The sequence below is a fragment of the Pelodiscus sinensis genome, chromosome 4 (genome assembly GCF_049634645.1).
Source record: "Pelodiscus sinensis isolate JC-2024 chromosome 4, ASM4963464v1, whole genome shotgun sequence".
NCBI lineage: Eukaryota > Metazoa > Chordata > Testudines > Trionychidae > Pelodiscus > Pelodiscus sinensis.
In genome coordinates, this window is record NC_134714.1 from 24,612,349 (window position 1) to 24,638,624 (window position 26,276).

The window sequence follows — 26,276 nt, forward strand, 5'->3', positions numbered from 1 at the left end:
ACGAGACAGGGTGGGGCTGAGCAAGGCTTAGGGCAAAGGGGTAGAGTGGGGGCAAGGCAGAGCAGAGGAATTGTCCTGAGCCATGCACACCCCATGCAGCTCGGCGTGTGTGTGTCCAGGGGCTGGGAGCGGACTGGCCATTGCAGATGCAGTTAGGGTGCCCCAAATTCCATGATACTTTATGCAGCTGTGTATTTTGTATGTTGGTAGAGATGGCTCTTTCCACCCATCTAAGACATGGAGAGAACAGGAAGCTCTACATTGCACTCCCTTTACTTTTAATAGCTGCAGCTCTGTAGCAGGGCAAAAACTATACACAAACCTCATGTCTCAGGGCTTCAGCTGATCACCTGCATGGATCGGGAAGGATTTCTTCTTATTGTGTACAATTGGTGAGATGCATGCTAGAGTTCCCTTCCCTCTTTTTCTAAAGCATTAGGTAAAATTCATAGCTGAAAACAGGACACCAGCCGTGCCAAGTATGTACTCATTGGATTCAGACAGGCATGTATGTGGCACTGCTAAGCTATGCTGTTGCTGCCCTGCTGCAAGTGCAGCAAGGGGAGAGCAGGGGCTGCTTGCCAGATACTTTCCCCAGCAAGTGAAAAGATAGGAAGAGGCCCAGAAAGGCTGGGGTATAAAGAGCCCTCACTCTGCTGTTTGACTTACTGGCCAAAATAGCTGGCTGGGTGCAGAAGTTTCCCCTCAAAAAAGGGGAATGAGTTTGTTCCCCTGTCCCAGACCAAGGAAAAACTGCACCCCAATTGCTGTTCACCACTTCTGTAGCCCATGATAAACAGTCACCCACAGCTGTATGCACCTGGGCTGCTCAGGGCCTCCACTTGCTCTGTGTTCCTTGGAACAGCCTGTGTGCACACTCAGAGCCAGCATGAAAAACCCCACACAGCAGCTTGCTCAAGCCCCCGCTTGATCCAACACAGCTTTTTCCAGAGGAAGGGAAGCCCCCCCACAACCCAAGGAAAACAGAATGGATAGCGGAATTCTGCAGAAAACTGACATCAGTCCACCAGCCTCCTGCCTGGGAAGCATTCCTCTGTGGTGCCGGCACCTAAGAAGCTGTCAGGCCTGAAGAGCTGGCTTTGGTTTGAGAAAAAACAACGAATAGTTTTACAGCACCTTAGAAACTCACAAAGCATGTAGATGGTATCATGAGCTTTCGTGGGCACAGCCCAATTATAGACTAATTCGGCTATCCCGCTGAAGCTTTTGGCTTGAGAGTTGGAAATGAAAGCCTGCCACCTGGTGGAGGCAATAGGTAACAAGCACACATCTGGCACAATCCAGGGACTGTAACTATTTGCACTCTATTGGGAGTCTTTTCTTCCTTTGAGATTTCTTTCATTTTGAGGTTTATGTGAAAAACTGAGCAGCTGTTAACCAGCTCAGGACTAGCAGCCTATGTTCTTGTGGCAAACACATCCAACTTCCCAAGATCTCTAAAAGGATAACCTAAAGGCAATATATCTGTGCCAAAGGTTACAAATACTCATGTTAATTAGTTCTAACTAATAATACAGGAAATAGGCCCATCAGTTCCTGCATTATGGCCAAATGTAGTGAAATAGTATTTACTAAAATTATTCAATATAAATATAAGCCAAAATATCATCATCAATCAAACCAATCAATAAAAACAGGCTATATAATATAAGTAAGCAACAGGATAGCCTTAAGGACTACAAGTACCTCAGAAAACATGTAATCGTTAAACTTAATTTTAGTCTTTAATTCAAGACAAAAAGGAAAAACAGTCAAAGTGTTTGAAAAGTATGAAGTAAGGCTTTAATTTTAATTACATCTTTTATTGCCTTTTCAAAGGATCCCTTTCTCTTGTTAGACAGACTCTTAGATCAGTGGTTTCAATCTGTCTTCTAGCGGGTCCATGAAAACTTGTTTCCATAAAACAGTGGTTTTCAGCCCAGGGTCTGCAGACTGGGTCTAAGATTATCAAAATGGGCTGTATGTCCATTCAAAATCTGTTAGGGGGCATACAAAAGAAAAAAAGGTTGAAAACCACAGTTATAGCTGGTATCCAAGATGGTAATAAAAGTCCTTTTTTGGGAAAACAGAAGTTAGTTGAAATTGGCTGGAGCTGTTGAAGGTGGGGAAGAAACACACAAAGGTACATATTCGTCAAAGTCTTACCTCCTAGGACTGGTGGCATATGGGATTTAGCACAAGTTGGTGAGGTCAACTGGTTCGCTCTTTGGCCCAGTCTGCTCAAAGACATCTTTCAGGGTTAAAACAGACACAGTCCAGGCCCCACAAGATGATTGAGGTTGCAATTCTATAAAGGTGAAGCTTGTTCCTTCTCTTGTGTTTCAGTTGGCCAGCAGCCTGGTAGCCCCTGCACCTCAAAGTCTCTTTCTGAGGATCTGAAAAGGGGAGCGGTAGGCAGAATAGCCTATTCTCTCATATTTCATCCACAAATTAGGCCTAATTTCCAGCACACCAATTTTGGTTCACTGACTCCCAGCCTTGCAATCTTCTTGTTTATTAGGCATGATCTGAACACAGTTCTTGAAGTACAGGCAGTCCCCGAGTTACGCGGATCTGACTTATGTCGGATCCGCAGTTAGGAATGTGGTTTGCTGCCCATCTCCCTGGTCTGCTGGAGATCAGCAGACCAGGGAGATGGGAAGCAAAGCCTCTGAGGACACCGGCAGTGGAACAGCCACGGCGCGTCTGGGCTGTCCGCTGCCCGCATGCTCCGCGGCTTTGCTCCACGTCTCCCCAGACCAGGGAGATGGGGAGCAAAGCCGGGGAGCACGCAGGCAGTGGACAGCCCAGACGCGCCATGGCTGTCCTGTTGCCGGCGTCCTCAGAGGCTTTGCTCCCCATCTCCCTGGTCTGCTGGAGACCAACAGACAAGGGAGACAGGGAGCAAAGCAGAGCAAAGCCGCGGAGCACGTGGGCAGCGGACAGCCCAGACGCACCGCGGCTGTCCTGCTGCCGGCATCCTCCGAGGCTTTGCTCCCCGTCTCCCTGGTCTGCTGAATCAGGACGCCTGGGGCAGAGCAGCTTGGGTGCTGCTGGGTTGGTCCAGTAGCGCCGAGGAGCGGCGCTACTGGAGCAACCCAGCAGCACCCAAGCTGCTCTGCCCCAGGCATCCCCAAGTCAGCCACTGCTGAAACTGACCAGCGCTGACTACAGGAAGCCTGAGGCAGAGTTGCTCTGCCCCCGGCTTCCTGGAATCAGCCGCTGATCAGTTTCAGCAGCAGCTGACTTGGGGACACCTGGGGTTCTTAAGTTGAATCTGTATGTAAGAACTGGCGTCCAGATTCAGTCTGTTGAAACTGATCAGCGGCTGATTCCAGGAAGCCCGACTTACATACAGATGTAAGTTCCGACTTACATACAGATTCAACTTAAGAACAAACCTACAGTCCCTATCTTGTACGTAACCTGGGGACTGCCTGTATATCAGTAGCCCTTTTTGTTCAGACTCATTTAATCTTTTACACCTTTCCCAACATTTATTACAGGCTACTAGCAGATTTACTCTGCATTGCTCAGGTCCTTAACTCAATTTAAGTGTTGGGGTTTTTTTTAATAAACGGAAAATATACATGCTTTATTTAAATGACTGTTTTTATGAAAAAATGTGGTGTTATTTTTGTGAAGTTAATTTTTATTTCTGTTTCTTAAAAGAAGGGATTGTTGAAATTTTTCCATTTAATTTCTTTAGTTAAGTTTTTAATTGTGAATTTCATCATGTATTTTTTCTTCATCCCTATAAACTCTTATCATACACTAGAAAGGGTTATAGTTAATTTCTTCGGGTATGTCTACACTACCCCACTAGTTCGAACTAGCGGGGTAGTGTAGACATACCCTTCTAGTTTTCAAATCTTAAGCATAGATTTAGCTGCGTCAAAACACAGCACTACTCCAAATTTCTCTATCATTGCATTGTCTGTAAGGTTTATTGAGAAGCAATCCTATTCCAGGTTCATCCTCTTATTCTAGCTCATCTTGATTCAGTCTCTTTCAACTTTCACACAGTTAATGTCAATTTTGAGGACAGTACTTGATTTGGGGATTCTTTTTTCTGTTTGGTTTTATGAGAAGCAATCCCATTCCAGGCACATTCCGTTTTCCTGGAACAATCAAACCCTTAGGCTACGTCTACACTGCAGACATCTTGAGCAAGAACAGCTGTTATTCCATAAAAACTTGCGGAGCATCTACACTGCAAGCACATCCTTGTGGAAGTAAATTTACAGTAAAGCATTGGAACAGAGGGCTTCTTGTGCAAATTATTACTCTCCCCACAAAGAATAAGCCCTCTTGCGCAAGATCTCATGTGCAAGAAGGCACTGTGGATGGGCAACAGGGGTTTCTTCTGCAAGAAACCCCTATGTCTAAAATGGCCATCAGAGCTTTCTTGCACAAGAGTAGGTGCACACTGCAGTGGATGCTTTTGCGCAAAAGCACATCTCTTGAGCACAAGTATATGGCAGTGTGGACGCGCTCCTGGGAAGGCCTTTTGCACAAGAACTCTTGCACAAAATAGTTCTTGCACAAGAAGCCTGCAGTGTAGACGTAGCCTTTACATTACTTTCAGTTATGGTAAGAGTAAGCTTTACACCAAATTTGATAGTTCTAACGCTTAATGTTTAGAAGTTCTTGATCAAACCGACGAACTCTCTAAAATATGCGGTAGATTGTGTCACCTTTATGAACTGTTCTTCACTTTTCACAGTTGAGATCACCATTTGGGTAACTTTGTAGGACCAATTATCACAACTACCCTCACTCAATAGGCATTTGGTCCTCTGCAATGTCCCAAGCTGGTGTTTAAGCAAAAAGGCATTCAGCTCAATAACATATCAACTCACGCAATATACTTAGAGGGATTGAGTCCCTTTATTAGGTAACAGGATGGTGAATAGAGCTGCAGCACAAGGAATCTTTGATAGATTTATATTTGTCCCCTGCTAAGCCTTCCTTATCAACAACCCATTACACCCAGTCCCCGAGTTGCAAACGGTCAATTTACGACCATTTGCAGTTACGACTGAAACTGTTGTAAATGGCGGACCCTGAGTTACGAACGTGATCCACACCTATGAACAGAGCTGTCACGTATAACTCTATGGGATCCAACTTACGAACAAACCAAGTTATGACCAATTGCTTAGTCCGTAACTGGTTCATAAGTTGGAGAGAGACTGTACATGCAAATTTATGTAATGTATTTGTGTCAGAAGATCAGGATATGGGCAGTTACACCTAGTGGTCGCAGCAGATGTCAACAGCCAGGAACTGAAGTCGAAGGTTATGGGTCCGAAGTCGCCAGTATGGTTTCCTGACAGGTATCTTGGTCTATCCAGCTAAATGCGTTCCCCCCTCTGTATGTGGTACTGGCTCTGCACAGACAGCCCACACCACAGACTCCAAGAGAGTCCCCAAAGACCACAAAATCACATAAAGATCAAAGGCACCAAGTCAGCTTTATTGTAAACAAAGTACAGTGACACTACCTGTTAGATTCTAGAGGATACTAAGAATGTGTGCCTGTGACAATGGACACAGTTCAGCCGGTGACAGGAATTCGTCATTGCTGTCTCAGTTGGACAATGACAGCCCAGCTAAGATTTTTTTTCATGCAAAGATATAAAGAAGTTACACATCACTACTGACATACGAGGGTGACCCATTGTCTTGTACATGGTGGTTTGCCCAAAACAACACTATTTATCATGGTCATTTTAGACTCTGTCCTGGGTCTAGGTTGTTATGCTTGTTAGTGGTGGGGAGTATGTTGGTACCAAAGTGTTTCTTCATGAGGTGTCCTGTTACCATCCCTGTGGAATATGCTTCCAACTTGTGCCTAGTTCTAATTAGTTTTTTATGTCATCAACCCCATTCACACCAGATTCTTTGAGCATGAGCCTGCCTCTTGCTCATAGTTTATCTTTGCTTTATATTAGCAAAGTCTTGACCATTGTTGCCTCGTCCTCAGGTCTCACACCAGACCTGTGATATTTAGGCTTATATTTCACGCCTCATCTAACTACAAGGGTCAGGACTAGAGTCAGAGACCAGGTGCCCAAGCCAAAGTCAGAAATCAACAATACGAGCCAAAGACCAGAACTGGGTGACCTGGAGTAAGGCAAGGTGGGAGCACAGCTGGAACAAGGAGCAGCAATGCAGAGGCAGGACTTGGAGCAAGCTGAGCACAGAAAGGAAGCAGGAGTTAGAGTAAGCTGAGCACAAGCATATGCACAGAGGAGCCAGTGAATGGCTGCTGTTTGGCTTAAGAACAAGCCTGCTAGCTTCCTTAGCCAACCAGATGGGGTGAGCCGTCAGATGGTCTAGCTGATGCTGCCCAGCTGTGTTCACTAGGCTGGCAGGAAACTGAGCAAATGTAGGTCCTTATACCTGACAGCATACGTATCTTAGGACATTACTGAAGGGATAATGCATCAATGTGATAGGCCAGATTATCATGCCCTAATTTAAGACAAATAGTACTTTGCCCACCATGAGTAGTATCACTGAAGTCAATGGAAACTCTCTGTAAGGGCATGACAATCTGGCCTTACAGGAATATCATATCACATCTTGTCTTCTGCTCGTGTTAACTGGAAGTGATAAGAAACAGAGTTCAGCTCCAGTTGTCCGAAACTCCCTTTCATCCATGTTCTTCATCTATTAATTATTGTCTATTTCTAAACAATAGCACTTGCCCAGGTAGTTCTTCGCTCAACAGAGACAGGCCATTCGGAAGCCAGTCCAGTTGAGTACTTTTTGAGGCATGAAGCATCCAGCTAACTTCAGCTGTAGAACTAGTATAGGGTAATGCACAGCTAAGACATAGGACGGTGTGTTAACTCAGCAACATGCACTGGGATTGGAAAGAAGCACAGTATGAAAGTGAGAAAGTCAGACAAGACAGGAGCTAAGGGAAATTTTTTTGGCAAAAATGCCAACTTAGCAATATAGAAATGTTTTAGAATTTCATGGAGGTTTTGTTACATTACTTCAACTGAAAACAACTAAAAAGAAAGTTCACAAAAAACAGAAATGTTTCATTGAAATTTTGAAAAGCAAACATGTCAATTTTTGGTTCAAAATAACTTTTCATTTAGAAATTTCCCTTAAATTTATTAAAACCCAAACAATTACAAACATTAAAAATGCTTGATATCAAAATATTTTGTTCAATAATTTTTTTATTTTTTGAGATGCCAATTTAAAAAAAATCATTTTTGCTCATTCCAAAACAATTTTTTATATAATTTGGAATTGACAGCAAATCAGTATTTGCACAGCTGTAGGACAGACAATAGTAGTAGCCTCTAGTCCTGTCTCCTGCATTAGATTTCATATATTGAATCATATTCACTGCAAGAAGAACATGTATTACTGCAGTTTAGAGCATGGACGGGGAAAGCAATTTGGATGTAATAAAAATGAACCCAAACTTTCACCCCCCAACCTCACACCAAAACTGCTGTACAAATCTATCCACTGTTTGTTTTACTATTTACATGCAGTTATGCCTAGGAACATATGCCAAAATCTTGGTCCCATTAAACTCAGTGGAAAATCTGGACTAGGATTTAGGCATTGTCACAAGTGGCAGAGTAAGAGATGATATTCTTATGGCTTTTCTAAGTCTGATGAGAAACAAGCAGGACCTGATCAAGTCTGCTTTTTGCTAAGCTTCAAGATTCAAATAAACATCCAAACTGAAACTCCCAAATTTCTCCTCAGTAATTATGGGGTGAGCTGACAACATTTTCAATAGCACCCCGCAGAAGTGACTATAAAAATCTCTAAAATCTGGGAGGAAACTCTACCACAATTATCACTGACTCCACCCTTCCCTAATCCCATTATATTTGGGACCCTTTTGTAATGTTTCGTGGCTTCAATCTGCACGTGACACCATCTTTTGGCCTAAAGGTTCCCGTATCTGCAATTTCAAAGCTCTGTCCTGGCACCAGCTGAAATTCAAACCTCTGAAGCAGTTTTGCCATCACCACTTTAGCCTCCATCTGTTAGGGAGAAAAGAAAACTTTAAATCAGCAGATGTAAATGAGGCTTTGGCAGGAACGATTTAAATTTAAGACACTGGGCAACTCTGTAAAGTACGGAGCTTGAAAAGGACACAAACTACGGTATTACTGTAACTCTGTAAGGGAGAGAGCTGCCCCTGTGAGGGGTGTCCTTCAGTCACATGCAGGTTTCACGAACTGGACACACACGACAGGCACAAAGCTACGTCCGTTGGTTTAAGTTCCAGGTCTGACTTGGAGAAAAGGTTATTGATCAAACCACTTTAAGGTAGCACAGGTATAACAGCATTTAGATGAGCCCCAAGCATAAACTCAGAGTGAAGGTTCCACTGCCTGACTCCAAGCTTCCCCTTGCTATGCACTGCCATTTTCATTACCCAACCAAACTGTGCCTCCTAAGTTCCCCCTTAAGCTTTGTGGCTGTGCAGCTTCCCATTAAGCCCTATGTGGGGGCTCAGGGCTGCAGAGAGGAGAGTTATCTCTCCCCAAGCTTTAAAGATCTTAAAGGGACAGGGGGCACCCGTCCCTGATGGCTCGAGCACGCAACTGCCATTGCAGGGGGCAAAGGGGCTTCACCTGCTCCCAGCAGAGAGCTGCCCAGGTAAGCCCAAGCTTCAGGCCTTTACCACATTTTGAGCCCCTCCTGATCTGATCACTCTCCTGCACCCTAAAAGCCTCATCCCTGGTCCCATCTTAAAGCTCACGCCCCCAGTCCAGAGCCTGAACCCCCGCTGCATCCTCAAACCCCAGCCCTGTATGTAGCCCCTGCTGCACCAACCCCAAGCTTGTACCTCTTTTCCCAGACCCCAAGCTCCTCATCCCCAGTCCCACACCAGAGCCGCCCCCCCCCCCCAGACAGAGCCCTCGCACCACAACCCTCTGCCCCAGCCTTGAACCTCTCAACTCCAGCTCCATCCCAGAGGTTCATATTCCTCCGCCCCAACCCTCTGCCACACTCAAAACTCCTTGGCTCTAACCTCGCAACATACATTTTGTTATTTGCACCAATATGAAGGTGATCCACGCTGGTGAACATAAGAATATTCATTACACTCAGGGTAGGAAAAATTAGAGGCAACACTAGTTCTCACCCAGGGAACCCTTTCCCTACTCTCCCTGTGCAAGTCTGTTCTTGATTGTGCTCCCCCCCCCCCCCCCCGACTTATGTCTGTGATGGCTTGATCATTCCATCTGTGGTAGTAATTCCCACAGGGCCCCCAAACTCATTGGCCTCTATGCCTTCAGTAGCTGCTGGGTTAGGGTACATACCCATTAGGGATGTAAAATCCTGTTTAAAAGGTTAACACAGCTTAAACAAAGACAGGAACTGGTTGGGTCATTACATTCAACCCCCAAATGACATCAAAAGCTACATATCGGATACTTACAGCCTACTCTATTAGCCTCATTTAGCATGGACACTATAATTGACAGGGTTTTTTTTCCTCCATGAACGCTTTTGATGCTATCTATATACATGCAGAATTCTACTGGGGAATACTTCAAACTTCCGAATCACTGTTTAAAAGATCTTTAAGTAGCTGTCTTGTCACAAACCAGTTCTACTAGCCAGATCCACAGAGAAGCATAGGAATTAGAGTTCATCCGCAAATTCAATTCACATGCTAATGGACTCAATCGTGATGAAGGATGGTTGGGGCACGATCAACTTAATAGTCGTTAAAGCTGCAAACAGTTTTGTGTAGACCCCTATGTCAGGAAGGATACTATCAATTGACTTTGATTCTTATCTGCTTCGTTTTAATTACCCAATCTTCAGATACTTACTGATTCCCTCTAAGTTCCCTGTCTGCCACTCTCCTCCCCATTTTTCCCCCTTCTCCACTCCCCTTCTCTCCAATTTATTTTGGTTCTGCACATCCTAAACTCATAACTCATCTGAAGAAGTGGGCTGTGCCCACGAAAGCTCATGATACCATCTACATGTTTTCTTAGTCTATAAAGTGCTACCAGACTATTTGTTGTATTTTTCTGTAATAGACTAACTTGGCTACCCCCTGAAGCTTATATATTTTTTGTTAGTCTCTAAGGTGCTACAGGACTATTGTTGTTTTTTAAGTTTTTTTAGTTATAGACTAACACAGCTACCCCCAGAGAGATTTAAAGTGGAGTTAATTCTCCTGAAATGTGTTGGATTAGAAGCATGGGAGACTGGAGAAACAGAAGATTCCACACAAGAGCTATAGAGCAGGCAACAGCAAGGCCAGTTTTCACAAACATGCAGCAGGACAGATCCGGGCATCCCACCTCTAAGGGGAAGAGGCCAGGTCAGTAGTTTTGTCTCTAGGCCTTTGAGCCTCTGAATGCCTATTGCTTCAGCAACATGGCACAGCAGGTACCAATGAAGCAACAGTTAAAAGGTGTTCAGCTTAACGAAGAGAAGTTTAACAGGTGATCTGACTGTACCAGGAGCAAACATTTATTAATGGGCTCTTCTCGCTATTGGAGAAAAGGATGACATAATCCAATAGCTGGAAGTTGAAGCTAGACAAATTTAGATTGGAAAGACAGAAATTTGTCATGGAGAATGTGATTAACCACTGGAACATGTTACCAGGGGCCGTGGTAGATTCTCTATCACGGAGAATTCTTAAATCAAGACTGGAACTTTTTCTAACAGACCTGTGCTAGGAACTATTTCGGGGGAAGTTCTACGGTCTGTGTTATACCACAGGTCAGACTAGATGATGACACTGGTGCCTTCTGGCCTTGAAATCTATGAAAAAGCTGGGACACACCAAAACTTCAGCAGTCTGCCTACCTGTGCAAATATCTGTCCAATACAGGAACGAGGTCCCAAAGAAAATGGAAAATAGGTAAAATATGGCCTACAAAGAAAAAAAATTACAACATTTATATTGATGGCTACACTGGGATGAGCTGGTTTATAAAACAAACATGTCATCAAAACTATCATTTCAATTGCTTAGGAATAATTTCTTTACATCTCTGAGAGTACGTCTACACTTGCACCCTAGTTCGAACTAGGGATGCAAATATAAGTGACCAAAATTGCTAATGAAGCAGGAATTTAAATATCCCGCGCTTCATTAGCATGAACACTCACCAGCGCATTACTCTGCTTAACAGCTGTTTCGAAAGTTAAAGTGCACGCTGGGACGCGTTAGTTCGAACCAAACCCCTTGGATTGAACTAACGTTACTCCTCATTAAAAAAATACTGTCAACTCCTGGGGGCAGGAACTGTCATTTATTATATATTTGGACAGTGCCCAGTGAAATGGACCCGATTCTGATTTAGCTTTAGGGTGCTTCTCCAGTCTAAATGTTAACAATATCAATAACAACAACAACAACAACCTCTTTTGTAAAGTGCTTTGAGATCTGCAGATAAAAACCTGCTATATACTACAAAATTATTATTAACAACAACAATTGGATTCACATTTGAGCAAAATACTATAGCCAGACCACGAGTTGCGAACGGTCAACTTACGACCGTTAGCAGTTACGACCGAAGCTGTCATAAATGGTGGACCCCGAGTTACGAACGCGATCCGCTCTTATGAACAGCACGGTCGTGCGTAATTCTATGGGGTCCGACTTACGAACAAACCGAGTTATGACCAATTGCTTGGTCCGTAACCAGTTCGTAAGTCGGAAAGAGGCTGTATAATAATCTCATATCTTTTCTATTAAAGCTCTTTTCATAATAGTTACTCAGGAAGTTCTGGTAACATGGTAGTAAAATATACTCACTTTGGTGTATCTTTTCTAAATCGGTCCGGATTAAAAGTCAGCGGATCCTTGAAAAACTTTTCCAGCCTTCCCATGATATACGTGCTGAACTGCCAATAAAATGTGTGTTTACATTACTTATGAGATGCACACTGCTATAGCCTCTATGATGGCTCATGGGTACAAAAAAAGTTCTGCTTCTCTCTACTCAAACACTTTGCACCACCCCTGCTGGACTACCACACACTAGCCCCATTCACACTTTGCCATAACTCTCCCAAAGTCAATGATCTATGCCAGCAGAGAATTCTGGCTTTACAGTGTCTGACTCCATTGCGTGTGCAGACCTACAGCCTCCTGGGTTTTGGATGCAGTCACCAAACTCACAAACAGAGAAGTGTTTGCTGGAATTCTGACACCTTCAATGACATTTTCCTTTGCTGTCCAACGTACAGTCCCTGGAACGGGAGGGTATAATCGGAGGGATTCTTTGAGAACCTGTGTCAGAGTAACAAAGAGTGAATTATTACAACATGGTAGAAAGGGAAATGTCAGGAATTCTTCCCCCCATGAACTTTACAATCAGGTAATTAATCAGGGGGGTGAAATTAGAGAAGTTGCTGGCTAAGGAAACAGTATAGCTAAACACATATCCTTCTGCTCTTGTTAGTGTCTTACATGTAAGGAGACCACAATGAACATAATTAAAAAAACCAAAACAAAACAAAAAACCCACAGCAGCAAGACTAAGGCCTGGTCTACACTACAGCAGAAGGTCAAATTAAGATACGCAAGGTCAGCTATGTTAATTACGTAGCTGAAGTCATTTTATCTTAAACTGAGTTTCACACTGTCCACACAGCGGGAGGCCAATGAGCACAAACACTCCCATTGGCTTCCCTTACTCCTTACGAGGAGCAGGAGTACTGGCGCAAACAGCGTCACCCTCCAGGTTTAATTTAGTGGGTCAAGAGAAGACCTGCTAAATCGAATCCAGAAGATTGACTATGGCAGCACTGATCTTCTGCGTAGTGTAGAAAGTGCCTAAGAACCCAGGTCATCTCCACTGGGTATGTGAGTTCATGCTACAGTGCTAAAAAGAACCGTATACGATCAATCAAGTAGGAGCTCAGTGTCTAAAACTTGGTCAGTCACCCCAAGTCAGACTCTCTGAGCTATAAACCCATGTTGTCAAAAGAAGGGCAGAGAGTCACCTGAAACATATTGTGAGTGAGAAACCTAGTTCTGTGCTGTGATAATTAAATTAAGCAGGCAAGGATTTGTGTGCCACTTCAGAATGAAAACTCAAGAACATCTTTTCTCCCCAAATTATGCTACCTCCCTCCAGGCTCAAAATACCTCAGTATTTATCAGAGGACAAACACTATCAGAATGAATTGTTGCTGTTGCCTGTATACAATTAAGCTAGTTCAGAGCCCCTAATGGCCATGCTGTGATAAGGCAAAAGTGCTGCAAAACAAGTCCCTGTGGTCTTGTTCTTCTACTGTACCTGGGACAAGTACTCAAGCTTCCCAAGATCTTCATAGTCAATGTCCCTTTTGGCTCCAATAACCTCATCCACTTCTGCTTGAAGTCTAGAGGTGTAATGAAGGAGAGGCTGTAGTTATCAACACACATTTCTTGCTAAGCCAGAAGAACAGGGTTTTTTTTGTTTGTTTGTGTTTTGGGTTGTTCTTTTTTTTTAAACTGTCCAAGTATTAAGCCTAATGCTGTTTTCCTCCTTCAGATTAAATGTCTACCGATTCCAAAGGCTGACTGCCTGAGCACATACTCCAGGATCAGGGCCACAGTAATATGTATCAAGTACAATGCAATCAGATGGCATACATTTCATCTGTAGATAAAACCTGCTTTGTACAAAGGCTTCTAAATAAATCACTTAAATAACTGCACTTAGCCCTGGTCGCTGAGTGTTCTGTTTTTTCTTTTTTGCTGATTAGAGAGAGGGGCAAAGTTCACAGCCTGCTCTTGTTCCTGGCTGCCTAGGGGAGAGCAGAGGAGGAAGGCACACATGTTGTAAACTTTGCCTTCACTCCCTAGTCAGCAAAAAGAAACATTCAGTGACCAGGGTAAGTGCAGCTGCAGCCCCCTTGCCCAAAATGTCTCCCTTGCCCCTCTCTGTACTCACCCAGCTCTCTGCCTTGAGCGATCTTCTCATACACCTTAACTTTGACTCCTGCAACCCCGTCCTCAGCCCTTCTTTCTGCACCCCCCACACCCAAACCCCCTGCCCTGAGCCCCCTCCTCATACACCCCAACCTTGACTCCTGAATACCCCTCCCCAGCTCTAACTCCTACACTTCCCACACTCCAACCCTCTGCCCTGAGCCTCGTTCTCATAACACCTGCCTTGAGCCCCTCATACACTCCAACCTTGACTCCTGCACACCCACCCTCCGCCCCATGTGCTGAGCCCCTCATATACCCAACCCTGACTCATGATTCCTATTTCCAGCCATAACTCCTGCACAAACCACTCACCCGAACTGTCTGCCCTGAGACCCCTGTAGTCCACCCCATCCTTAAATTTCTTATAGGTATTGTTGTATGGCCAAACATCTCCCTCCCACTCCGACCCTTAGCCTCCCCCCAAATGGGGGCAGGTTGTGATAGGACAGTACTTTCACTCCAGGTTAAGGGACCCGAGCAATGCCAGGTAAATCTGTGAGGGTACATGTACATTTGCCCCCTGTCTCAAGATAGGGATGCAAATGTAGGGATGCAAATGTAGTGTACCGACATTTCTAATGAAGCGTGGGATTTAAATATCCCGTGCTTAATTAGCATAATCGAGTCTGGGTGCCATTTTGAAATCACAGTGGGTTTTTTTTAGGGTTACCATTGTATGAGGTCTACCAGTTATTTCGAGAGAAGGGTTTTCTCTCAAAATAATGCTGCTACACGGGGCAATTTATTTAGCAATAACATGATTTCAAAATGGCGCCCGGACCCGATTATGCTAATTAAGTGTGAGATATTTAAATCCTGCGCTTCATTAGTAATTTCGGTGCACTATATTTGCATCCTTATCTCTAGATAGGGAGCAAGTGTAGACATGCCCCTAATTATGAATAAAGGCTGGATGGAGGACAACATAAACACCCTGAAATGTGAGAGGCTGACCTTGCAAACTAGGCATGTACTATACATACCTTTCTACTATTTCAGGTTGCCGCCCCAGTTCCATTATTGTAAATGATAACTGATTAGAAGTTGTTTCATGACCTAAAAATATTGAGAATTTGTTGAAACAAATTACTATTCTATACATAATCAAGTGCAGCAATACAACTGACCAGAAAACCACGTCAGATCGAGGCCTCTTAAAAAATTACTTTAACGCTGTGCTTGGCACCAAACGAATGAAACCATACAAATGTTGAGATATGCATATAAGACCCTCAACAAGCAGATTAAGCTGCAGATCAAACATTTTTTTGTCCTACTTTTAGTGAATATGTAGAACAACTGATCCCATCTTCTTTACAACAGTCCTTAACATTTCTGCGAATGATCAGGTCCCTCCCTCAGTTTTTCCTTCTCAAGAATAAACACACTCATTTTTTTAAAAACTACAGGTCAGGTTTTTAAACCTTTTATCATATAGCAAACTCTTAACACATGTTTACACAGCACATTTGACATACTGCAGTTTTTCTTTAGTGACCCATTTTTATGTTGTGCATACAATTCTTATATAGTGTACCTGGTCGTAGGATGGAGTTTGGGTGAGGGATGGGGGGGTGCTCAGGGTACCTGACCCAAGCAGTGTTCACCTTGAATGGCTCCCTGAAAGTGGCTCTCTGAGCATGGTGTTCCTAGTAGATGCGTGGCCCGGTGGCTCTGCACGCTGCTCCCCACCCGCAGGTGCCACTCCACAGTCAGCACTCAGAAGGGATGGGGGCAGAGCACAGAGACACCTATCTGCACCTTTACAAGGCACAGCAGGCGAAAGGCCAGAGGTTAGCACTCCCGATCTCACCCAAATTGGTATTATACCACTATAACTTACAATAGAGTTACTCCAGAGTCTACACCTAAGTGAAAGAGAGAATCAAGCCTTTAGTAACTCTAATTGTAGATCCCTCAGAGAATATGTATTCTTTTCAATAGCTTTCTACATGATTTGTCAGAGTAATAAAGTAACTACAAACCAGCAACGAAGAAAGTGACAAAGTTATCCAGAATATTTTCATCATCTCTAGTCTCTTCCTGAGCTCCTGAGATAGGAAACAAAATAGTTATAAAAGTTCACTTTGCCCTTTTAATCACATTTTGGGGACATGAAAAGCGAGGAGGCTAGAAGGAAGGGGAACTCAGTGATGGCCTGTGACCAAGTTCTGATCTCAAATGAACAAAGAGGATTATGTTAAACTCGGAAAGGAGAAAATCTCCAGGACAAAGTCCCAGTTGTAAACAAATCCTTGTTCAGGTCTTCAGCTTGAAAGGAGCACTGACTGAACATGTTGGAGAACTGAGCCTCAAAGTTCAGATCCAGAAGTGAATCCCCACATTTTGGGTGTATTTGGATCCAGTGTTTAGCTGTGGCAAACAATTACAGAATACTGAAATCAGAGAATGTTGAATCTCCTACCTTTCAGGATCTGAGTCAGAATATCTTGTGGGGCTTCCTCCCCATTCTGGATGGCCTCTCGCCTCTGCTCAATGCATTCCTTTCCTGCACGGCGCAGCAGTCTCACACTTTCCTGGATCTCCTTTATCAATTTTTGTTTTCCTGGCATGTACTGAATATAAAATGTACTTGGTCATTTTACTAGCTTTACAGCATAAACCAAAGAGGTGTAGAGACAAGGGCTTGTCAAAACTGTATATAATAGGTTTGATTAAATTTTTCATCATCTTTGTTATGCTAAAAATATTTCCTCTCCCATGGAAAATTTTGATTTTTGTTTTTGTTGAAAGACCAAATACTTGAAAAACAAACTATTTCAATTTGGATATGCTGCTGTAACTGTAATTCAGTTCAGTTGTCTCATGTGCCATTGCCAAGGACTCCCAGGAAGCAACAAAATGCACCCTCTCCAACAAGACAGGCCAAGGTGCATCATAGGAGATGTAGTCTAACTAGGGAGTCTGACCTATAGAGAAAAATGGAAGCATAAGGCATCTGAACTTCAACTCCCATGATGCACTGTGGCAGCATTTTCAAATCCAACTACAGGCAGTCCCCGGGTTACGTACAAGATAGGGACTGTAGGTTTGTTCTTAAGTTGAATCTGTATGTAAGTCGGAACTGGCGTCCAGATTCAGACACTGCTGAAACTGACCGCCAGTTCTGACTTACATACAGAATCAACTTAAGAACCCCAGGCGTCCCCAAGTCAGCTGCTGCTGAAACTGATCAGCAGCTGATTCCAGGAAGCCCGGGGCAGAGCAACTCTGCCTGGGGCTTCCTGTAGTCAGCGCTGGTCAGTTTCAGCAGAAGCTGACTTGGGGACGCCTGGGGCAGAGCAGCTGGGGTGCTGCTGGGTTGCTCCAGTAGCGCCGCTCCTGGGTGCTACTGGACCAACCTAGCAGCACCCCATCTGCTCTGCCCCAGGCGTCCTGATTCAGCCGCTGCTGAAACTGACCAGCAGTGGCTGAATCAGGACCTGGGGCAGAGCAGCTGGGGTGCTGCCGGGTTGGTCCAGTAGTGCCCAGAGCGGGCGCTGCAGGACCAATCGGCAGCGCCTCAGCTGCTCTGCTCCAGAGTCCAAAACAAAAGCCTGGTCTGCTGGGGGGGGGGGGGGGGGAGGGAGCACACTAGCTGCCCCCCCCCCTCCACAGCAGACCAGGGACACGGGGAGCAGAGCCTCTGAGGCTTTGCTCTGGCAAAGCCTCAGAGGCGAGGGACCCCGCCGCAGCTGAGGCTTCAGTCCAGGAGCCTGTGGTCTGCTGGGGACGGTCCCCAGCAGACCACAGGCTCCCGGACTGAAGCCGCAGCCACGGGGGGGTCCCGCGCCTCTGAGGCTTTGCTCTGGCAAAGCCTCAGAAGCGCGGGAACCCGCCTGGTGCCCCTGGTCTGCTGGAGACGGTCTCCAGCAGACCAGGGGCACCGGAGCAGCTTACCAACGGGGCTTTCTCGCCCCGACTTCCGGGGCGAGAAAGCCCCATTCGTAAGTGCAGATCCGACGTAAGTCGGATCCGCGTAAGTCAGGGACTGCCTGTAGTTCATTTTTCAGTTGAAAAGTTTTAATATATATATTGTTGCTATTTTTTTTCGAAGAAAGGAAACCTATTTTCTAACCAGTTCTAGTGAAGATGATCCTTTTTTTAGACACATTTATGCTTCCACTCAGAGAATGAGAGAGAGGGAGAATAATAAAATATTGTATTAAATGTGTGAATTTCTTAAAGTGCTAGTGAAATTTTCTTTCAGAGAGGAAAGGAAGAGACACAGGAACCAGCTCAATCTGTTGATCGTTTTTCTATTACAAATGGGCCCAAACACACAACCCCAACCCTCTGTGCTCACCAGTAAACACACAGTGACTACACCTTCACTGTAAAGAGAACACAAACTGAAGTGAGATGCCTACAGACCTTCACAAAGGAGACACGTATCTCCCTCATTCCTTTCATGACCATGGTCACTGCATGTGGGAAAGGTGTCTGGTCATTGTGCAGTGCGTTTATTTCCATGCCAAAGGCCACCTGAGGATATTGAGAATAAGAGGCAGCTATTTGCTGATTAAATCGTTCTGCTTATTGCATCTGTAATAAAAAAACAACAACACATGAACAGACCCATACCCTGTCCATATATCATGCTGGTACTTTAGGATTAGATCTTGCCTTTAGGCACAGCCCTGAGCAAAGGGTGGTATGTAAAACCCAGAAGCAACTCCTGGGAGAGAGCATGATTCAGTGTGACACAGAGGGGAGTCTCTATCTCCTTTACTTCCCCAGAGGGAGTAAGCCTTTACTGCAGGGATGGCCAACCTGTTAGAGATGAAGAGCCAAAACAGCAATGGATAGAGTGCAAAGAGCTATGTACCAGAGGGGAGGGGGGCAGGGGAGTTGTTGAGAGAGAGAGAGAAAAAAAAACATGCTGGGGAAAAATAGGTGCCGGTACATCATCCATGGGCATATCATCACAAAAACAGCACTGGGAAAGGGTGAGAGATGCAAGCTCTGGGAGGGAATTTGGGTGTAGGAGGAAGTAGAGAAGAGGATGCTGGCTCAGGGACAGGGCTCCAGGCTGGAGTGTGTTGGGGTCAGGTAGAGGATTGGGGTGCTGAGCAAAGTGCAGGCTTGTGGCTGTGAGGGTGTGGGAATTTTGGCTGAGGTGCATGAGGGGCTCAGGGCAGGGAGGCTGGGAGTATGATGGGCTCAGGACACAGGTTTGCAGTGTGTGGATGGTGCAGGAGTGTTGTGGAAGAAGACCAGGGATGTGGGGGTGCAGGAGTTTGGGGATGTGAGTGGCTCAGGACAGGGGGTTCCCAGTGTATAATAGGCTCAGGTGTGGTGGGGGGGGGGAGGGGAGTTGTAGGAGTGTTATGATTCTGTGGCCAAATGGGGGCTTGGCCCCAATTGGGGGTTTGTTGGCCAGGCTTCATTTTTAAATAAAATATTACGTCAAGCACAAAATGTTTCAGCATTGTCTTTATTTATGAGAGGGGCAGGGAACCTATTTTGAGTCAGGGGTCACTGACCCACAGAAAAGTCAGTCGGGGCCACACAAGGGAGATGCAAAAACAAACTGCTCCAAAACCCCCCAAGCCTCACTAATGTGGCCCCAACTGTGCTGGTGGGTGCAGGGGACAGGGTGTTGGGGCAGGATGCTGGTGGGTGCTGGGGCAGGGTACTCATGGGGGGGGGGGTCTGGCCAGAAGGAGGGGACAGAGACATCGGGGCCAGTACCTGGGGATCCCGGGTCTCAGGAAGCACGCTGGCTGCTCTTCCCCTCCCCTCCCACAGGCACTCCCCCTGCTCTAACCCAATCTCTCTCCCCTTCCCCAGAGCCAGGCACACACACCCCCAACTCAATCCCCCTCCCCTGAGCCAGGCACACACACACACACCAACCGAACCCTCCTCCCCTTCCCCAGAGCCAGGCACACACACAACACACCCAACCCAATTCCCGAAGGGTATGTCTACACTACCCTCCTAATTCGAACTAGGAGGGTAATGTAGGCATACCGCACTTGCAAATGAAGCACGGGATTTGAATTTCCCGGGCTTCATTTGCATGAAGCCGGCCGGCACCATTTTTAAATGCCGGCTAGTTCGAACCCCGTGCCGCGTGGCTACACGCGGCACGGAGTAGCTAGTTCGGATTAGGCTTCCTAATCCGAACTACCGTTACTCCTCATTCCACGAGGAGTACAGCTAGTTCGGATTAGGAAGCCTAATCCGAACTAGCTACTCAGTGCTGCGTGTAGCCACGCGGCACGGGGTTCGAACTGCTGGCATTTAAAAATGGCGCCGGCCGGCTTCATGCAAATGAAGCCCGGGAAATTCAAATCCCGGGCTTCATTTGCAAGAGCGGTATGCCTACATTACCCTCCTAGTTCGAATTAGGAGAGTAGTGTAGATATACCCGAACCCTTCCCTAGAGCCAGGCACACCCCCTCAACCCAATCCCCCTCCCCTTCCCCAGAGCCAGGCACACACACATCTCAACCCAATCCCCCTCCCCCTCCCAGAGTCAGGCACCACCTCCCCTATACCAATCCCTCTCCCCGGCTCTAACCTAATTCGCAGCTCCTGAAGGCGGAGCTGCTGCTACAGCCATGTGCATCTCCCTCCAGGTGCTGGGGCGCATGCACTGAGTGGCCGGCCTTGAGATGTGCTGGCTGGAGCGCTGTGCACTCCCTCCCCGCCCCCCCCCCCCGCCCTGAACCCAATCTCCCTCCCTTCCATTCTTATCCCCTCCCCTTCCCCAGACTAAAGCCAGGCACCCCCCCTTTCACCGCTCTACCTAATTCTCAGGTCCCAGAGTTGCCGCTAGAGCTGTGCGTCTCCCTCCAGGCACAGGGGCATGTGTGCTGAGCAGTCGGCATGCCATGTGCCCCCCCCCAACCTAATCCCCCTTCCCTTCTCCAGAGCCACATACCTCCCCTCCCCCACTAACCTTATGCCCAGGTTCCAGAGCTGCCAGTAGCACCACCGCCACACCCGGAGCCCCTGCCGCTGCTTGTGCTCAGCAGCCAGTTGCTAGCACATGCATGCTGGAACGCTGAGTACAATCTGGCCTGCACGTGAAGGATATGACGCAGTGCGCTGGAGGCCATGAGTGCACATGTGGATCACAGAGACTCGGCTGTAAGAGTAGCTGACCTGAGCGGTTCTGGGTTCCGTCCTGGTTCCGTCGGGAGCCGCAATTTTTTGGCCACCCCTGCTTCACTGCTTCCTTATACCAACCTCGCACAAGCTGTACAAGTCCATCTGGGATCCCAGATAAGCATACACACTGCATGGTGAATCCCTGCTACTTTAAGCACGCTAGCTACATGAAAGCTAGCACTGGTATGCCTACGAGAGGTAAAAATCACACCTCTTTCACTGTCCACACAGCCTGAGTGTAACATTTTCAAAATATGCTGAAGTTCTATTTCCAAAAATGTACCATAGGGGCTTCTAAAGTGGGACTTAAAACACTTATGAAAATTCTACCCTCCATTCCTCACTGCACACCACATTCGGCTGCCCTTGGGCAGGCTGAGTGGAAACTTATTCCATGTAAGGATGTTAAAATGTGATTATCTGGCTAATTGTATAGTCGATACAATTTCTATCGACTATACAGCTAGTCGATAAGCGCCTCTGCAGAGCCGCAGTGGGGTAGCTCCAGAAGGTGACTGAGCAGTTCTGGCTTGTGCCGGCTCCGGAGACACCCGCGCTGTGGCGCTGCATTTTAAATATAGAAAGAGCTGCTGGGCCCTTACAACATTTAAAATGTAGAGGTGCAGCAATCAGTGCAAGAGGGACTGCTCGGTCCCGGCTCACTCTGAGTCCAGCACCCCCTGTTCACAATGGACAGCCCTGGCCACCGTGAACAGAGACTGCCTCAGCATCAGTTCATGGCGGTGGCTGCTATGAACAAGGGTTGCTTGATGGCAACAGCCCCTGTTTACGGGGGGCCCAGCTTCCTTTGCAGCAGCATCCCCTATTACCAGCCCCCCACACCCTCCCACACACACAGCCTCTAACAGCGGGGGAGGGGGAGAAGGCAGGTGGCTCCCTGGAGAAGATACTAGGGGGGAACCAGCTTTTAAGCCAGCTCTTCACAGACACAGGCTCCTGTCCCCCTGCTTGCTGTTTCTTATAGAGGCAGCAAGGGGGGATGTCACAGAAAGAACGGTTAGTGTGAGGAACTGCTTGAGTCCCTGCTTGCCCCCTGCAGCACTTCTGCTTTTGAAATATACAAGAGCCCCTCAGGTAGCTCTCAGTGGGAACAAGCACAAACGGGGACTGAAGCAGTCATTGCTTGCACCATTTCCCACCGTGTCTCTGCCTCCCTTGTCCCCTGCAGAGATGGTGCTGGGGCAACTGGCTTTGCTGGCTACTGCTCCTTCTCCTTGCTGCCTCTCTCTGATAGAGGCAGCAGAGGGCAGGAAGTGACTAGTCAAGTCGACTAACCAATAAGCATTTTCTTATCAGATAGTTGACTAGTCACTTATATCCCAAATTCTGTAGTAGTTACCTTACTTCCCATTGACTTCAGTGGGTCTAATTATGGAACATGATTCAACTTTTCCTTTGTATGGGTAGTAGTCTTGCCCCTGAAATTAGACTGGCATTCACGGGAAAGATTTCTATTTCAAAGCTACACCCCCCTGATTTTGGTCTCGTGTACCTTGGAATCTGCACTTCAAGTATTCTCTGTCACACGCACTGATAAAGGAAGTCAGATCATTTGTACCTTCGCAATAACATCCAGAGTCACTCGGCTCATCATGCTCATTATGTCCAATTCAGTTTCTCCATCTGCTTTTTCCTCTAGCTTTTCCATCAGCTCCTCTGCTTTTTCATTAAAGGTTTCCATCAAACCAATGAGATAGCTGGACAATTTAAAAAATATTAGCGATGGAGAATCTTTGTTCTGAGAATAAAATTTTCACTTACTTTACAAAGGAAAATTTAGAGAATAACCATTTTCAAATTATATTTTAAACTATCTGCATACATTTTTTCCAAATTAAAGAAAACAGTGGCTATATAAGCATGAGAGAATTGGCTAAATTCTCTTTGCCCTACCTCTGTGGACTTCAAATCCTGTTAGAGAGAATAATAACCATCAAACAAATCACTTTCAGAGCAAATGGTTGGATTCAACGTCCACTGAGGTCAATGGGAAAGACTCTCACTGGATCAGACATGAAATGAAACATAGACTTTGCTTTCCCTCATGCACATGCAAAACTAAACAAAAATCCTACAGACTAATAAAGATGTTTCTCTGACAGGCTGGAAGCTAATGAGACAAGTGTTATTTGATGTTGGTTTTTAGATACTTGAGTGGTGCTCAGATTTCAAACGGTGCAATCGCTAGCAGTCTGCATAGTGAACTCAGTAAAAACTGCTGCAGAAACTTTTATCATTGAGTTTACACAGATGTAAGTGGGAGAACCTAATTCATCACTATTTGCTGCCTATGCAATTTGATCAATTATGATTGCCATGAGAAAATGCATTACACTTTGGATAAAATGAGAATTATACACTCAATGACCTCAGCCTACTTCTAAATTTAGAGTAAGAGTGTGGCAGAGAGGGGGAGGGGGAAATTTGACACATTTTAATAACTCTCTGGAAACAATAGGGATCTAATCTCATACAGAGATTTGCCTTACGTTCGGCTGAAAGCTGGATCCATAATTCTCCGTTGCTTGTGCCAGTGATCGTGGTTAAGATCAGTTACTAAGCCATTCCCTAGAAATCTAACAAAAAGATGAGGATTAAGGAAAAGAAAACATTTCTGCTGAGGGATTTGCTATGAAGTTTTCAATTCTTTAAAGCTAGATGTATAGCAGCCTTTCTCTATCTGCCCGAACTCTCATTAGCCTGTGAGGCTTTATAATATGGCAGTATTATAAAATATGTTCTTTTCTGAGGAATCATCAACTTAGTCAAAAACCATTGTTTCATTCATTCCACTGGAGGAGGAAACGACTTTCAAAGACATCTGTATTTGTACAGTACCTAGCACAACTCAACCTTGATCCATAATTGGCAGCTTCTAGACATTGCCACTCACAAAATAATCATCTCAAGTACCACATTATATGTTTCAGTAGATCATATAAGCAGGACAATTTTCCCCTCTATGATTAAAACAGCAGCTGAATGGCCCTATGCAAAATGGGAACGATTCAATAATATAAAGGGCAAATAGTGATTGATTGATTTTTTAAAATAGCCTTTTGCAAACTTTATCTGCTTTGCATTCAGCTCACAGAAGCCCATTTGTTCTGAGGCTAGGTGCATCCCCATGGGGGAGGGATATGAAAGATAAAGGATTGCCATGCATACTTTCTATTGTTCCACTCGCAGGCGGGAGAACCTTTTTTGGGTCGGGGGCCACAGACCTAATCAATCAATTGGGGGGCACACACAATTGAGAAGCAAAACAAACTAAAAAGCACAACCCTCCTTGATCTGACCACCAAAGTGAGAAAGAGGGAAAAAACCTCACAGATGTGGCCCCCAACTGAGAAGAAGCAAAAAAAGAAGACACTCTCCTAATTCCCCTCAAGGTCCAGCTCATGGCCCAGAGCCAGATTAATTCTTCCAATGGCCTGGGGTTAGTAGATTTTGTTGAGCCCCGCTAGGCTCTCGGGTGGGGTAAAAAATGGGGGATTCAGTATGCTGGAGGAGGCTGCCCAGGAGCAGGCTGGGGGTTGGAGTGCAGGGTCTGGGCAGGAGACAGGGTACAGCAGCAAGTTGGGGTGAGGGTGTGGGGTATTGGAAGAAGAGAGAGTGCAGGAGCAGGCTGGGAGTGGGAGGCCGGGTCAGGGAGGGAGTGAGGGAGGGTGCAAGAGTGCACTGGGAATGTGGGGATGGGGTTTGGAAGGGCAGGAGAGTACAGGTATGGACTGGAGGTGCAAGGTCTAGAAGGGAGGGGAGAGCGAGAGGGAGTAGGGGATTGGAATACCTCCCTGGCACAGAGCCTGCATGTCAGATCTGGCCCATGGCTTGCCTTCTTGCCTTGATCGGTCCCATGAGGCTTGGGGTTCCCCATTCCTCCACGCAGAAGGGAGCCAGGACCCGTTCTCAGTCACAGCACTGCCATGTGGCTGGAGAGCCAATGCTGGCTCTCTGCTATGGGCAGGGAAGAGTCCTGAGTCTTACAAGCCAGATCAAGGCAAGCCATGGGCTGGATCTGACCCGCAAGCTGTAGGTTCCCCACTTCTGCACTAGGAAGGTACTTGTTTCTATTTGAGTTTCATCAATATAATGGGTACCTAATGTAATGGGGGCCACAAGTCTAATTGTGATTGGAGTTGAGCCATGGAAGCCAATTTAAATCAAATTTAGAACAGATCAAAGTAAATTTATTCCCTTCCTCCCCTCTTATTCATCTCTAATTTATTTTTCGGAGCTGGCCTACCTCATGCCAAACATAGTATAGAGACTGCTATATGTTTTTGGATCCTTCGGGTACTGTGGCATCATCAGGAACTCCTAAAATCAAATCCCCCAGTCAGGAAATTCACAGTGCAATTACTTTCCCAAGTAGACCTTAAAAAGTCACTGAAACATTCAATACTTTCTTTATTTTATTAAAAGTCCTCAGATAAAGGCTCCAGAAATCATACAAACTTGCCCATAATCTGTTAGGAACTCACTTGTCTGCCACCTAGAATGATTTTGGATCACTTGGCTAGCTCATCTGTACACTTTCAGAACTTAAGAATTCTTTGTGGGCCAGAACACCTTTCCTCCAAGGATCTGAAAGTACTTTACAAAAGTTGCTCAAAGCTCACACCACTATTATTACTGTGATTCAGAAGGGAAAACTGAGGCACCCAGCAGTTATTGGACTAATTTCTGAAAGCGTTGAGCACCTGCAGCTTTCATTGACCGTAGGTGCTGTGGGCATCCGCCACTTTGGAAAAAAGATGTCACAATTTATTTAAATCAAAGCTATGGTATAAGTCAAATGGTACAGAATCCTGGCATCCTGGCTCCATAATCTTATACCTCAAACACTGCCCAAAACCCATTCATTTTGGAGAAGGAGAGACAGCAGCATAGATGGAGAGGATGATTCACACAGTACCTTTACTCCTTCAGGACTCAGAACGAAGAGCAATACTCTGTGGAAAACATTAACACGCACAATGGGGCCATACTCCTCTGCCCTATAAGAGAAAGGACAGAGAAGAATTATGATGCAAAATAATACATCAATCATGTGTGAAATGAAAACACTCTCAAATGGGGATGTAAGTGGCTAATCGACTATCCGATAAGCATAAGCTTATCGATTACCTGGATGCGACTAGTCACTTTCCCCCTCTTGCTCCCTTTATCA

General features: G+C 45.7%; 1 protein-coding gene across 2 annotated transcripts in view; it reads right to left on the bottom strand.

Moving 5' to 3' along the window:
- Positions 1-5,458: 5,458 nt before the first annotated feature.
- CYP46A1 (cytochrome P450 family 46 subfamily A member 1) overlaps positions 5,459-26,276 on the bottom strand; it is a 31,845-nt gene continuing 11,027 nt past the window's right edge. For both annotated transcript variants that reach the window (XM_075926591.1, XM_075926592.1), the window contains 13 exons: positions 26,022-26,103; positions 25,350-25,423; positions 23,593-23,679; positions 22,662-22,800; positions 18,335-18,445; positions 16,386-16,536; positions 15,946-16,011; positions 14,944-15,016; positions 13,281-13,365; positions 12,158-12,268; positions 11,792-11,880; positions 10,834-10,900; positions 5,459-8,030 (listed from right to left, as the gene is read on the bottom strand). In XM_075926591.1, the coding sequence (XP_075782706.1) occupies positions 7,869-8,030; positions 10,834-10,900; positions 11,792-11,880; positions 12,158-12,268; positions 13,281-13,365; positions 14,944-15,016; positions 15,946-16,011; positions 16,386-16,536; positions 18,335-18,445; positions 22,662-22,800; positions 23,593-23,679; positions 25,350-25,423; positions 26,022-26,103 (1,297 nt within the window). In that variant the 3' untranslated portion in view covers positions 5,459-7,868. The remainder of the gene's footprint in view (positions 8,031-10,833; positions 10,901-11,791; positions 11,881-12,157; positions 12,269-13,280; positions 13,366-14,943; positions 15,017-15,945; positions 16,012-16,385; positions 16,537-18,334; positions 18,446-22,661; positions 22,801-23,592; positions 23,680-25,349; positions 25,424-26,021; positions 26,104-26,276) is intronic.